Source organism: Aureobasidium namibiae (genome assembly GCF_000721765.1).
Source record: "Aureobasidium namibiae CBS 147.97 unplaced genomic scaffold scaffold_9, whole genome shotgun sequence".
In the NCBI taxonomy this organism is placed as follows: Eukaryota; Fungi; Ascomycota; class Dothideomycetes; order Dothideales; family Saccotheciaceae; genus Aureobasidium; species Aureobasidium namibiae.
The window spans coordinates 1,062,943-1,074,982 of NW_013581200.1; the positions used below are offsets into that span (position 1 = coordinate 1,062,943).

The 12,040-nt window shown below is 50.1% G+C and overlaps 5 protein-coding genes across 5 annotated transcripts; 3 read left to right on the forward strand and 2 right to left on the reverse strand.

The window, feature by feature from the left end:
- Positions 1-738: 738 nt before the first annotated feature.
- On the reverse strand, positions 739-1,722 carry M436DRAFT_47160 (putative threonine dehydratase; the record flags this gene model as incomplete). The annotated part of the gene is made up of 1 exon (XM_013571534.1): positions 739-1,722. A coding segment is annotated over one exon (984 nt), but the record flags the coding sequence as incomplete, so codon positions are not given.
- A 3,162-nt stretch (positions 1,723-4,884) lies between these two features.
- On the forward strand, positions 4,885-6,261 carry M436DRAFT_47586 (uncharacterized protein; the record flags this gene model as incomplete). Its single annotated transcript, XM_013571614.1, has 1 exon — positions 4,885-6,261. One exon carries the CDS (start codon positions 4,885-4,887, stop codon positions 6,259-6,261), a length of 1,377 nt encoding a protein of 458 aa, XP_013427068.1.
- A 1,099-nt stretch (positions 6,262-7,360) lies between these two features.
- On the forward strand, positions 7,361-8,239 carry M436DRAFT_9665 (Aldo/keto reductase; the record flags this gene model as incomplete). The annotated part of the gene is made up of 3 exons (XM_013571458.1): positions 7,361-7,741; positions 7,790-7,885; positions 7,922-8,239. Coding segments are annotated over 3 exons (795 nt in total), but the record flags the coding sequence as incomplete, so codon positions are not given.
- A 622-nt stretch (positions 8,240-8,861) lies between these two features.
- On the forward strand, positions 8,862-9,551 carry M436DRAFT_64303 (uncharacterized protein; the record flags this gene model as incomplete). The annotated part of the gene is made up of 2 exons (XM_013571728.1): positions 8,862-8,929; positions 8,987-9,551. 2 exons carry the CDS (start codon positions 8,862-8,864, stop codon positions 9,549-9,551), a joined length of 633 nt encoding a protein of 210 aa, XP_013427182.1.
- A 524-nt stretch (positions 9,552-10,075) lies between these two features.
- On the reverse strand, positions 10,076-11,590 carry M436DRAFT_64304 (uncharacterized protein; the record flags this gene model as incomplete). Its single annotated transcript, XM_013571729.1, has 4 exons — positions 10,076-10,164; positions 10,195-10,458; positions 10,747-10,893; positions 11,113-11,590. 4 exons carry the CDS (start codon positions 11,588-11,590, stop codon positions 10,076-10,078), a joined length of 978 nt encoding a protein of 325 aa, XP_013427183.1.
- Positions 11,591-12,040: the final 450 nt, after the last annotated feature.

Sequence of the window (12,040 nt, forward strand, 5' to 3'; positions counted from 1 at the left end):
TCCTTCGCTCCAATACTCGCCCAAGATGCAGATGATTAGCGTTGATCCGCAAAACTCTTGGTGAGGTTCATCAGTACAGCAATTCTCACTCGATGTGTCATTACCTCGACTTCAAGAAGTTCCCCGCCGAGCAAGTTGCTCTGTTATGTCAAAGCATCATCTCGAACTTCCATTCGCACCATCAACGGCCTCTGGATTGTGTCGGAATCTTCTAAACTCAGTTTAGTCTCGACTATATTATTGACCTCCGCCCTTCTTGCAGCGATTTCGATCAGCTTGGTCTGCGCGGGATGGATCTATCATATTTACCCTGCTCCGTCAGGAAGTATACGCATAGTCTGACCACAGATATGGAGGAAGATGATTTGGCTTCCCTTTCCCGATACCTGCTTTACACTTCTGATCTTGACACTTAGGGCCTTGTGTATTCCGCCAGTCGCTATCATTAGGAAGGGTTTGCGTGCCAAACATCAGGGCCAAAAAAGCTAGATGCTTCCGCAAAACGCTTTTGTGACGTTGTGTATTCAGGGCGCGCCAGATGCTTCAGACAGCTGCTGATATAGTACGCGGGATTCAGATGCTGCTCACACTCGATGGAGCGACTGATAAAGAGGCACGATCCGCAATCTTGGACAACAGACTAGTCCCTCGATCAATCGTGGTTCTAGAGCACAGTATGACTACATTGAGAGAGGGTATATCTATCATGGAATTCCCGATATATGAGATGTGACTACCTCAATTCTTGCTGCAGATTGCTCCAAGGATCAGATCTTGGTTTTGATTAGCACCACAGAGTAGGATGACACTGGTTTGACCTGACACTCGGTCCGCGACCTTGTTGTAGTCAGCGAGCGCGAGCGCTGCCGCACCCTCAACGATCATGTTTCCAACAAGCGCGAGGGTTCTCAAAGCGTCGACAATGGAATCTTCGTCACAATCCGCAGCCTCATCGATGGTAGACATGGCCAACGACAGCGTGATCGTATCCATCTCAGTTCCTGCAGCTACAGCATCAGCTAGCGTAGCGAGATGTTCAGTTTCGACAACCCGCCTAGCATCCATCAATGCAGCTAGAGCCATCGAGTGTGCTGCAGCTACACCCCAAACCTTTGTCTCTGGGCTGAAGGCCTTCAGGACGGACCCGATACCACTGGTCCGTCCACCTCCGCCCATGGAGATAAACACATTGTCCACACTCTCGCACTGCTCGAGTATCTCCAGTCCGATGGTTCCTTGTCCGGCTATCACATCAGCGTCGTTGTAGGGCGAGATATAGGTATATTGCCCTGTTGCTGCCAACTGCCGTGCATACTGCTCGGCCAATCCAGTCTCAGCTCCATGCAGAATGATCTCTACGCCTAATGCCTTGATTTTCTCCAATTCAGACGGTACCACGGATTCCGGAAGCACGACGGTCAAATCCTTTTCCAGACATCGAGCTGCGAAAGCTGCACCAATACCATGGTTGCCCGACGAGGCGGTAATCAATCGCGCCCCCACCCTTTCTGCACATGAGGTCGCAGTGGCGGACATCTTGGACACAGCGCCACGAAGTTTGAAAGACCCCGTGATCTGGAAGTTCTCGGCCTTGAAGGGGACGGTCGCGTCGGTGAGCTTGTCGGTCGATCGGGCAGGGATGAGCGGGCTCTCATGGATATGGTTGCGAATGCGTTGATGCGCTTGGACGGAGCTGGCGGCTATTTCCATGTATGATGGTTGAGACAGGGTCACTTGATTGTTTCCTGTTCTTTTGCTCCAAGCTAAGGTGTATGTTTTGTTCCGTACTTTGGAGACAAGGAGGGAAATGACAAAGACCAACGGATTTGTCTCACACCAGCCGATTGATCGAGAGAATCACACACTCGAGGCATGTTCATTGTCAGATATGTTTTTCGGCGCTCGCCAGATGCCGACCGGTATACTCCTTCTTCGCCGACTGGTCTTTTCCAATCCAAGCGTTGAACAACTTGAAACTCGGAGGCTGTCTTCCAGAGCAGCTCGAGCTTGAGAAAGATGTTCAGGCAGCTGTCACTAGAGCATGTTGCCATTGATGACACGATGGATCGAGTTTGCCTAGTTCAGCAGGCTAGTCGTTGATGACGTCTACCTTGCCTCATCAGTGTAAATTCTCGCTGTCCTGGTACTGATAGAAAATCGTGGACGACTCGGTTTTTGGAATGATGCTGTATTCGAAAGCCGCACACTTAAAGCTTCCTACCAGAACTCCACCGCCAACTTGGCCAACACGATGCACAACGCGACATGGTGTTGACGCGACATGACCTCAAGTCAAGAGTGGGCAGGTTCATTACGCATGTGATCTGTGCAAGTGTGCATAGAATTTCTGCAAGCAGTAAGTTGTCCCGAGTACGGTGCGGATTCTGTGCCCTAGTGTTGCGGTCTATATGCAATGTCCGGCTATTGTAGACCTCACAAATTCTCAGTCTGAGTGCACTAACCTATGCTGTCCTTCTCGAATGCATTTGGGAGCTGTCAAACGCACAACACATCTTCAAATGAGTGACAACTGGTCTTAGGGATCCCTCGTTCACGGCATTCCACTTAACAAGAATCTAGGTCAGAAAAAGTCGTACCTTTCGCCAGCCTCATACGTGCAGGATATATCGGCAGATAGTAATGCTTCGCTTGGCTATATGAGCAGATGGTGGTAAACATGTTACGAGCCAATTCCACGCTTATCCGTAAGTGGTCAGATCATTGTTTAGCCGTAAGAAGTAAAAACACCTAAAGAACATGCGACTTTGGTGCTGTTGGATCGAATCTGCACGGGACACACCATCATTAATATAGTTGCTTTGTTAGTACGCCTTGTTTTGAGTTGATTCGGTATTGTTTTCTTAAGCTATTGACACCGCAAGGGGTATGAGCTGTCCCCACTTAACCCGCTTTCTAACTAATTGTAATCGTTGAATTTAGTAAGTCTCACACCTTGTTAGCTCTGCTAAACTCTTAAGATAAGCAGAGATGTATGTTAATTGTCGGGGAGTAAACGGCCAATCTTGTTTAGGCATGAATAACCCTGATTTCTAGAGGCTTTAAAGTATCGGAGCTGCGATCGCACTGAACTACGTGCGGCACGGATTCCCCAGCGGCGGTCAAGCATTCCTACCTGACGTTTTGTTTCTTACCGCCCGGTCAACCATCCTGCCATAAGCCGTGAATGCCTACATGGTCATTGTGAGGTGGTAGTCACAATTGCCTGCTGGTAGATCACGCAATGCCAGCAGCGAGAGCTGTATGGGGGTGTCTATAATAGAGCTGCGATGGCTGGCGTGTGTGAACAACCTGTTAGTGTTGTAGAGCGAAGGACTGTAGGCCCGTCAAACGTTCCATCAGTGCCTAGGGTTACCGTGACCGGATCTACACGGCAATCTCGATTCCTCACTGCGGGGTCGAATCCCCTTAGAAGAGACCAACGATATCACGCTATCCTAGGTTCCGTATGTTTGATGTTAAGCGATCGCGAAATCGGGCATCCCGTCGGACCTTGGTCGCAAGGGCAGCTGACAGTCCACGCCAGGACCTTCTCCGACTTCTTGTTCCCCAGGTATCCTTGATACTTTCACATATACACTTCAGCCCCGTGCCGACATCAGTGTCTTTGTCGCCAATTACTCCCCGCTTTTTTCTTCATGTCCGCTTCATACATTCTCAATGCTTGCGAACCTGTCAGCCTTGAGTGTCACTACGCCGATCATAGTACTATAAAGCGAGGGGAAGATGCTCTACTACGAACAACTTGCCATCAGTAACTCGACGTGTCTCGGCAACGTAGAGGCACTTTCAGTACCTCTTAACATCTCTCACCACACGCTGAGCCTGGACACGAACTCGACACAGATAAAATCGCGAACTGGTTTCCTACGGTCTTCTCGTCTAATGCGCACGCTTATTTGAAGAACGAAGCGATCCTGAACCACGCACGCTCTCACTCGACCCACGAAATCGGAGGCGGAAACAAAAGGAGGAAATACAAGGACACAACGACGCTGAACCCAATATGGTCGAGCTCCTCCTCAACTTGACAGACACATGGCACAGTGATCATGGACTACGCTTGGTTGACTGCTCGAGCACACACCTTTCCTCGATTGCAAATGGGTACCCTCTGTATTGTGTCTACAGCCGTGCTCTATCTTGGAAAAATCTTGTGGTTGGCGTTAGTCACATTCCAATATGACCGTTTGGGCGTCAGAGTGCTCATAATCCCGTTATGCGAATGTACTGTATCATCGTCTTCTGCACCCAGATTGCACATGCAAATCAGGGTGAGTTCTGTGTACTCACCTCAAAACTGCGTTAGCAACGCCAATCTTGGTGCGAAATCTTCTCTCGCTGGAACCGGCGCTGTCGATTGTAAAGTGCTCAAAATCTGAAAGCGCTTTCTGATACACTGGTTAGAATACGAAATCTTGTTTCTACACCTAACATATTAGACTCGGAATCAACGCTTGCAAGAGAATGACGAACGAGATGAAAGGCAACACTTGTAAAAAGTCAGAGGTCGTCAGGCTCAGGATCGAATCCAGATCGCCTATCTTGTATCTCCTCCACTATTTTGATTCTCCATATTCTGGATGCTTTCTTTCTAAGATGTCTCACTTATCGTTGTGACAATGATGCAATGATGTGCACGCAAATCCTGACCGGTATACGTCATCATTCGGTAATTGACACCGATCCTTGGTTCCGAAAACCTTTTCAGATGCGATCTCCAACCTTGCGTATCAGCGATTGTTCCACGATGCAACAAAAGGATCCCATAAGATGGCAACAACACAACTGACTCACACGGGTTCAATCCTTCGTACCAATGCCGCTCAGACAGCTCCGCCAAGCACCGCTACAATCGAGGATCTGATGGAAGCAGTGGAGAACTGCACTGAACGCATACGGAAAGAGCCCTATAACCCTCATTTGTGGGCTAAGCGAGCAAGCTTTTTCCTTGCACTCAACTATCCAGAGCTGGCGGTAGGAGACGCATGCAAAAGCCGGATCCTCTTCCATCGTAGCCTCGATCGCAAGGAAGGCAAAGATTGTAGTGCTATGTTGCGAATGTATGATGTTCTCGGCCAAGCGCTCTACGACTGCCATTGCCATTGGGAAGCGGCCGGTCTGTGGGAGGAAGTCGCAGAAGAATTCCCAGCTAGCCATGCTTCTGAAAAGGCTGTGGCTCTTCGAATGCTTTTGCAAAGCAAGCAAGAGAGTGCGGCTATGATGGGCGGCACTTGGTGGGAACAGATAGACCGACTTCGCGATGGATGTACTACCACTGTTCATTATCCTTGGATACAGGATCATCACCTCCGACGGACGCAGAAGCTTGTGGAGAATGTGAACAGTGAGCTAAAGCAAGTCACTAAGCAATCTCCAGCATGTTATTTAGGCACAAGCACCCTAGCGACCAGAGACGACATGCTCGGCATGTTCACAGCTCGAGACATCGAGTCTGGCGAGTGCATGCTTGTCGACCGTACAGCGACAGCAACGTGCAGTCACGTCGGAGCTCTCGATTGCATGAACTGCTTTGCTCGTATTCGAGGTCTACCCTTACAAGTTTCATGTTGCTCAGGATCATACTGCTCCCATGCATGCCTCGAATTGAGCCTGAACACCTATCACAAAGTAGTCTGCGGACAAGACTTTACCTGGCTCTTTCGGCCTGCACAAGGACTACAGCATAATGCATCGCCATTGCGTCCACTACTGATGCTGCGCATCCTCGCAAGTTGTATTCAATCTGGCCCTGAGACACACCCGCTCGATCACTCGCGTGTCGCACGCCTCCAACCACTCGCCAGGAACAACCATGTCGATGTGTTCACGATGGCTGAGTCCGTCATCATGCCCATGAAGATCCTTGAGCAGCTGGGCGTTGACGTCTTTCGCAACTTGAATTTTGACACAATGATCCTACATACCACGTGGACTCGTCTTGCAAACAACAAAGCCGGCTCCTGGGATCCAATACATGGCTTCATCGACGAGGTCACTCCATTCCTGCCTCTCTTCAATCATAGCTGCGAACCTAATGTTGATTTCAAACGTAACAGCGACAGCACAACGATTCAGTTTTTCGCAAAGAGAGGTCTGAAGACAGGAGAGGAGATGTTCATCAGCTACGTGAATGTGCAAGGTATGTCGCTGGAAGAAAGGACGGAGCTGTTATGGCCGTGGTTCGAGGAGGTATGCCTATGTCCTAAATGCAAGGAGGAAAGTGCGCAAGCCTTGTCATGATTTGGGTAGGAAAACGTTTTGCGTCCGGACCTGGACCTTTGAACTGGAAGCTCAGCTTTGCAAAGCCTGGCACTAAAGGCCACCGTACGGGGTGGCTTCGTCTTTTGTTCTTACCTCCCAAGAATCTTAGCATATCGTGAGCAGTCGCTTCACTAATCAAGTCGCGAGTCGATAAGCGTGGAATTGTATGTGCTATTCAGTTGCCTCATTGAGTTGCGAGCATCAAATCTCACAGTCTCATCAAGTGGCAGGATCGTAACGTGAAGCCCGAGGTCTTCAGAGTAATTTCTGTCTCGAGAAGACAAGACTTTTGGCCACCGGGCAGCACGTTTCGCCTCCAACGCTCACGACGACTGAGACACAAACATCATCGCTACTATACTCCATAGCATGTCTTCGCTGCCCATGCGATTCCCACTGAGCATGACTGCGCGCAAATCGTCAGTATCTTCTGGGTAGCATACCCCTCTCGCGACGTTGTTATATGTTCAGGCATGACAGTGGCACCGTAGTAGCAGCGTGATGGTAATTGTGACGTGGATTCTTGCGAACAATCATGTCGACATGGATTCGTGTGCATACAAGTGGCAGCGACTTCCCAGAGACTGGACGTCATCCCTGCATCATCTTCGCTCGTCTTCTCACGAGATCTGTCACTCATCTGCCATGTCTCTGCATGATTGTTTTCCCCTTCTCATCCTTCAAAGAAGCGCAGATAGCTTCCCACTGTCTGACAACGACGATGTCTGGTTATATTCCTCCACACTATGGGCCCGGCGAAGGTCTGTGTTCTGAAATATATAAGGCCGAATATGACCTCAAGCCTGCCGACATCTCTGGTGGCTCTGAGGAGATCAGAGACTACTGGTTGGCCATACCAAGAGATGTCGTACCGACTACCAATACTCTCATCACCCTCGCACCAACAACAGGCGAAGAATTGATCAAAGTCCAGCCTCTTGGATTCGGGCTTTGGGGGTGGGGTGACGTGCTGAGCTATGGTTGGGGTCCAAGTGGTGGCTACGATCAAAAGCTCAACGACGAAAGCATTCACGGCGCCTGGAAAGCCATCTTTCAGCGCTCTACAAATGTCCTTCTTGACACGGCAGAACACTATGGCTACACTGACGGATACTCTGAGAAAAAGGTCGGCGACTTCTTCTGTGAAGACCAGGACGCTGGTTCTTTGGACCGCAGCCGTGTCGTGCTTGCGACAAAGTATCTCCCTACTCCTTGGAGACATCCCTGGAGATATCCAAACATCGTCCTTGACTCGTTCCATGGTTCGATCCAGAGGACTCGGCTTGGTGGCATTGATATATATCAGCTGCATGGACCTAGTCATGCTGGTTACTGGCCTCGTCTGGAGACACTTTGTGATTCACTTGTTTCTGCGTACAAAACGGGAAAGTGCAGGGCCATCGGCGTTTGCAATTTGAGTTTCCAGCAGGTGAAACTCGTATACACTCACCTGAAGAGGGTAGGGGAGAATATTGCTTCCGATCATACGGACTGCTGACCTTGACAGAACGATGTTCCTCTCGTCTCTAACCAAGTTGAATTTTCTTTGGTGAGGCAAGATCCCTGGACAGAGGGCATGATCGAAAAATGCCACAAGTTGGGAGTCAGTCTTTCAACGCCTCATATCTTCTTGATCTAGCTGACAACCACGTCGATTGCCGTCATCGCATACAGCCCCATCGCCTTGGGCCGTCTAACCGGCAAATACGACCGGTCCAACAGACCACGCGGCAACCGAAACTTCGGCGACATTGACTGGGACAAAATCCAGCCGATCGTAGATGAGCTTAAGCGTATCGGTGCGAAAGTCAACAAGAGTCCTGCAGCTGTTGCCATGAATTGGGTCATTTGCAAGGGAGCCATCCCTATTCCCACAGTCAAGAACCGAGAGCAGGTCGTTGATTGCTTGCAAGCTCTAGGCTGGAGGTTGGATCAAGATGATGAGGACAGGCTCGATGTGCTTGGTGTCACCGACTCGCCTGATTATCACACTGTAAAGCACTTCCAGAACTGGTAGGTTCCGAGATGTGTCGAATCATTGTAAATAAACACTGACATGGTTAATTCAGGTGGTGGCAGCAAGGGTGATGAGATGATGCGAAACTCATTCACGTAATCCTAGGCGCAGACGATTTCTTGGAATCGATGTCCAGGAGTCTGGCGAACCCTTGTTCTCTTTCGAGCAAGGTAGTCTTGTTCAGATATATAAAAAAAGGTGACAGGATTTAATTTCTCGGAGATTTGCATAGCGTATCTGGACATACGTTCAAGCAGTACAGAAGTGCTCTTGACGTAGGTGAAGCTATTGCTCTGAATATATGATTGTTTTGCGTCTGTCGTTGGGGGGTCGACCATGTTACGCTCCAGCAGGTTTACCCCAGCTTGGCTAGCGGGCGGGTTGGTCCGATGAGGAAATACCATAGTAATAACGACGTCAACCTATACACATCGCACTTGTGTCATACTGACATCTCCGTTTTCGAGTGAAGATTACATCTCCACTGTTAACTCTTCGTCTCGAACAAATCATCCTTTCACTCCTGCCTACCTCCTGGAATTTGCACATAATTATCGCCGAGATGGGTCTCCTGAGCAACCTTTATGACACAGTCGAACTAGGCCACTTCGATTGGCCATTCCGCAACAGGTTAGGCTCATATAGAGAAGGATCTAAGATATTAGTCGACTAATGCTTCCGTAAAAGTCATCCCGTGCATCCAGCGACCGTTCATTTTCCTCTCGCATTCTTCTCCGCGGCCTACACTCTCGATACCCTCTACGGCACCGCAAACAGATTCAAGGCGCTGGCAGTCCTTAGGCCCTTCCTTAAGGATATCTCGCGGCTCGGCTATCTCTGCCATGTCGCTGGCCTTGTGACTTCGCTGCCCAGCTTCACCAGCGGCTCGGCGGAGTTGTGGGAACTCTACAAGAGAGGCGGGATCAATAAGAAGGACAAGGAACTCACACACCCGAGATCCCACGAGAATATCAACAACCTCAGTATCAAAATTGGCCTTGCACATGGTGCATTGAACTTTGTCGCTGCTGGCGTGTCAACATACGCGGTATGGACGAGAAGAAAGGTTCCTGGCTTTACGCCAGGCAAGGTCAGCATACTGCTTAGTGTGCTTACACTTCCTGGAGTTGCTTTAAGCGCCGCACTGGGAGGAGAATTGGTGTATGGTAAGGGGGTCGGCGTACAGAGGATGGGTAATGCGTTGGATGAAAAGAAGCAGGGTATCAAGGAACATGCCAACAAGAAGGACTAGATTCATCGAGCTGGCCGTCACAGGTGATTGTTCTTCTCAATAAATGGACAGGAACAGCAGTCAAGACTGGAATCAGGGATCCAGCTGCCAGATCAATACATCCTTTACCGTGTCCATCGACCTCTATGCAAACCGACTTGGTCTCTCTTGCTGGACTCAGTCTAGCTGGGATTCTGTTATATATGTATTATTCAGGGACGGCAGTGGGTACATATCCAGTTGGATTGGCTAGTTGGTTGGTTGATTTTTGTGGGCTGTTTACAGTTCTATCGTCTGTATGAGCTATCCTAAAGATTGCTTCGTCGCTGCCTTCGCTGCTCTGTCCCAAGTGCAATTTGGTAAAAACTTCACAACTCCTCTAATCTGAACATTGGTTTCTTTAATGCTGATAATGCATCTAACAACGACACTTGCATCACCGCCCTCGCTTATGGATTCGTTTTTGATGAGCCACCGCAAGACTACTCGGCAGTGGCCTCGAGGAGAAGTCAGATTCCTGCGTCTCTGCGTTTGTTGGCTTCCATTCACTCAACCCAGCCCTCTGGTCTTTTTAGAGTGTTCGTTGGCTCGACCATGCATCGCCTGTCTATGCCAGAGTGCGCTGCATCACAGGCTGGACAGTGAGCATTATCTCTATTCATACATTCTCTGCTCTGATGATTGACGAAGCAGTGTCCGCACTTCACTAGTTTAGTGCACGTAGCTTGGTAGTGTCCGTGCAAGTTGCAGTTGAAGCAGGGGTCGCTGTCCCCCTTGAGGTAGTATGGGGCTGCAAGACCTGCTGTGAGGCCGGAGATGACTGTCAGTTTCTGAAGCAGATATGCCGCTACTTTTCTCGTCTCTAGCCAGACCACCATCGATCCATTCATTTCGTCTGACGGTCTGTTGTTCCGGACCGCCTTCGTGGCTATGCAATTATTGTTATCTTTGCTGTTATCCTGGACGAAGTTAAAGCTGCACAACAACGGTCACGGCCCTGTGGCCGAGCTGCTCAGCGTCCTCGCGTCCGGCATGGGTGTTTGAAAGAGCACTGTCGAAAATGCACATTTCTATTGTAACCCAACCATCCCCGGTGCTTTCACATATAAGCACATCGACTTTAGCATCGGCCATCTGCGCATGTTTGTCGATGGGACTTTTCTCGAGACAGGTCGTCTGATGGAGCATGATCTCTGTCTCGGTGTGCCAGACATACCTTGCTGCCGGGCTTCCGGCTTTGAGGACAACTGGTCCACCGCGCGACCCGGTGATAGCTTCCTCACGGACGTCAGGAATAGCGCGTCGGTCTCCCAAGGACGCAGATAGCTGGTAAAGTCGACCATACAGGGTCCGTCCGCCCAGGCTGCTGTATTCTCAAGACATGGAGCTGCTGCAGTAAGTTCTGACTCTGCGGCGAAGTACCAAGGGTCCGTAGAGCGTTTTCTCGCTCACCTTATGGTGCTCATGCACATGACGTCTGGTATGCCCAACTCGAAAGTCCGAGTATCTTGGTCTCAGGTCCGAGAGGTTGACCAAGGACAAGCGCACCCATCCATGATGGCTTCTCGGTCTTCATTCTTACCTATCACAAGTCGCTCAACATCACAAACGGCAGTTGCTGGCCATTCCGATTTGTAATGCCGGTGGTGGCAGAACTCTTGCTGCGCTATCTGCCTCCGGTCCAACCTTTTCGCCGGTGGTTCAGCAAGGAAACCGGGATTCTCGCCGATGTTTCCGCATACCTCTGGTCGGGACCATCCGGCAAGCCGTTGCGGCAAGATCGCATGACCACAAATATAAATGCTCTGAGCACTCGGTACACAGGAGTGACCATCGGGGTGCAGGTTTGGCACCAGATGACCACCGGAATCACCCTTGACTTGTTCGAACCCTTGAACATGCAGCTGGACGGCGATGTCGTACACACCTCCTCCGATCGACAGCGTGCACCAAGGGACGAGGCCACAGCACTTGTGCCTGACGCGATCCATCGGCAGGCACTTACCACCCGGGCTCGGGGAGTTTCGCAGGGTCAGCCTAGCCTGGCATAAGGTCTGCATGGACGACTGGCCCGGCTTGAGCACCCGCCAGGAGCAGCAGCGATAGCACTCGTCGCAATCACTAGTTGCGTCCCCTGTCACGCCTCGCCTCGGCCATCGGCAGATCGGCTCGATGTCCGGGTTATTAGGGTTAGAAAAGACTTCTATTCTGGCTCTACTTAAGCTATACTTGCTCATCTAATTACCTAGGGTCTTTGGATTATACAAAGGAGAGAAGAAAAGAGGTAACATAGGAAAGTTAGACGTATACTAGTCTATCCCATACCCTAGCCAGGTTCTTGCTCGGAGCCTTACTAGGGTAGTTGAGATGTATTTATCTAGCTAATCCGAGGTGCTAGGGGTAAGGGACTTCTGGAATTCCTTATAGGTTTGTGAGGTTTCCTTTCCTAGTAGGCCCCCCTGGCTTAGGATAAACGGTTTAAACGCTTGGCTAAGGATGCGGTATTTAAG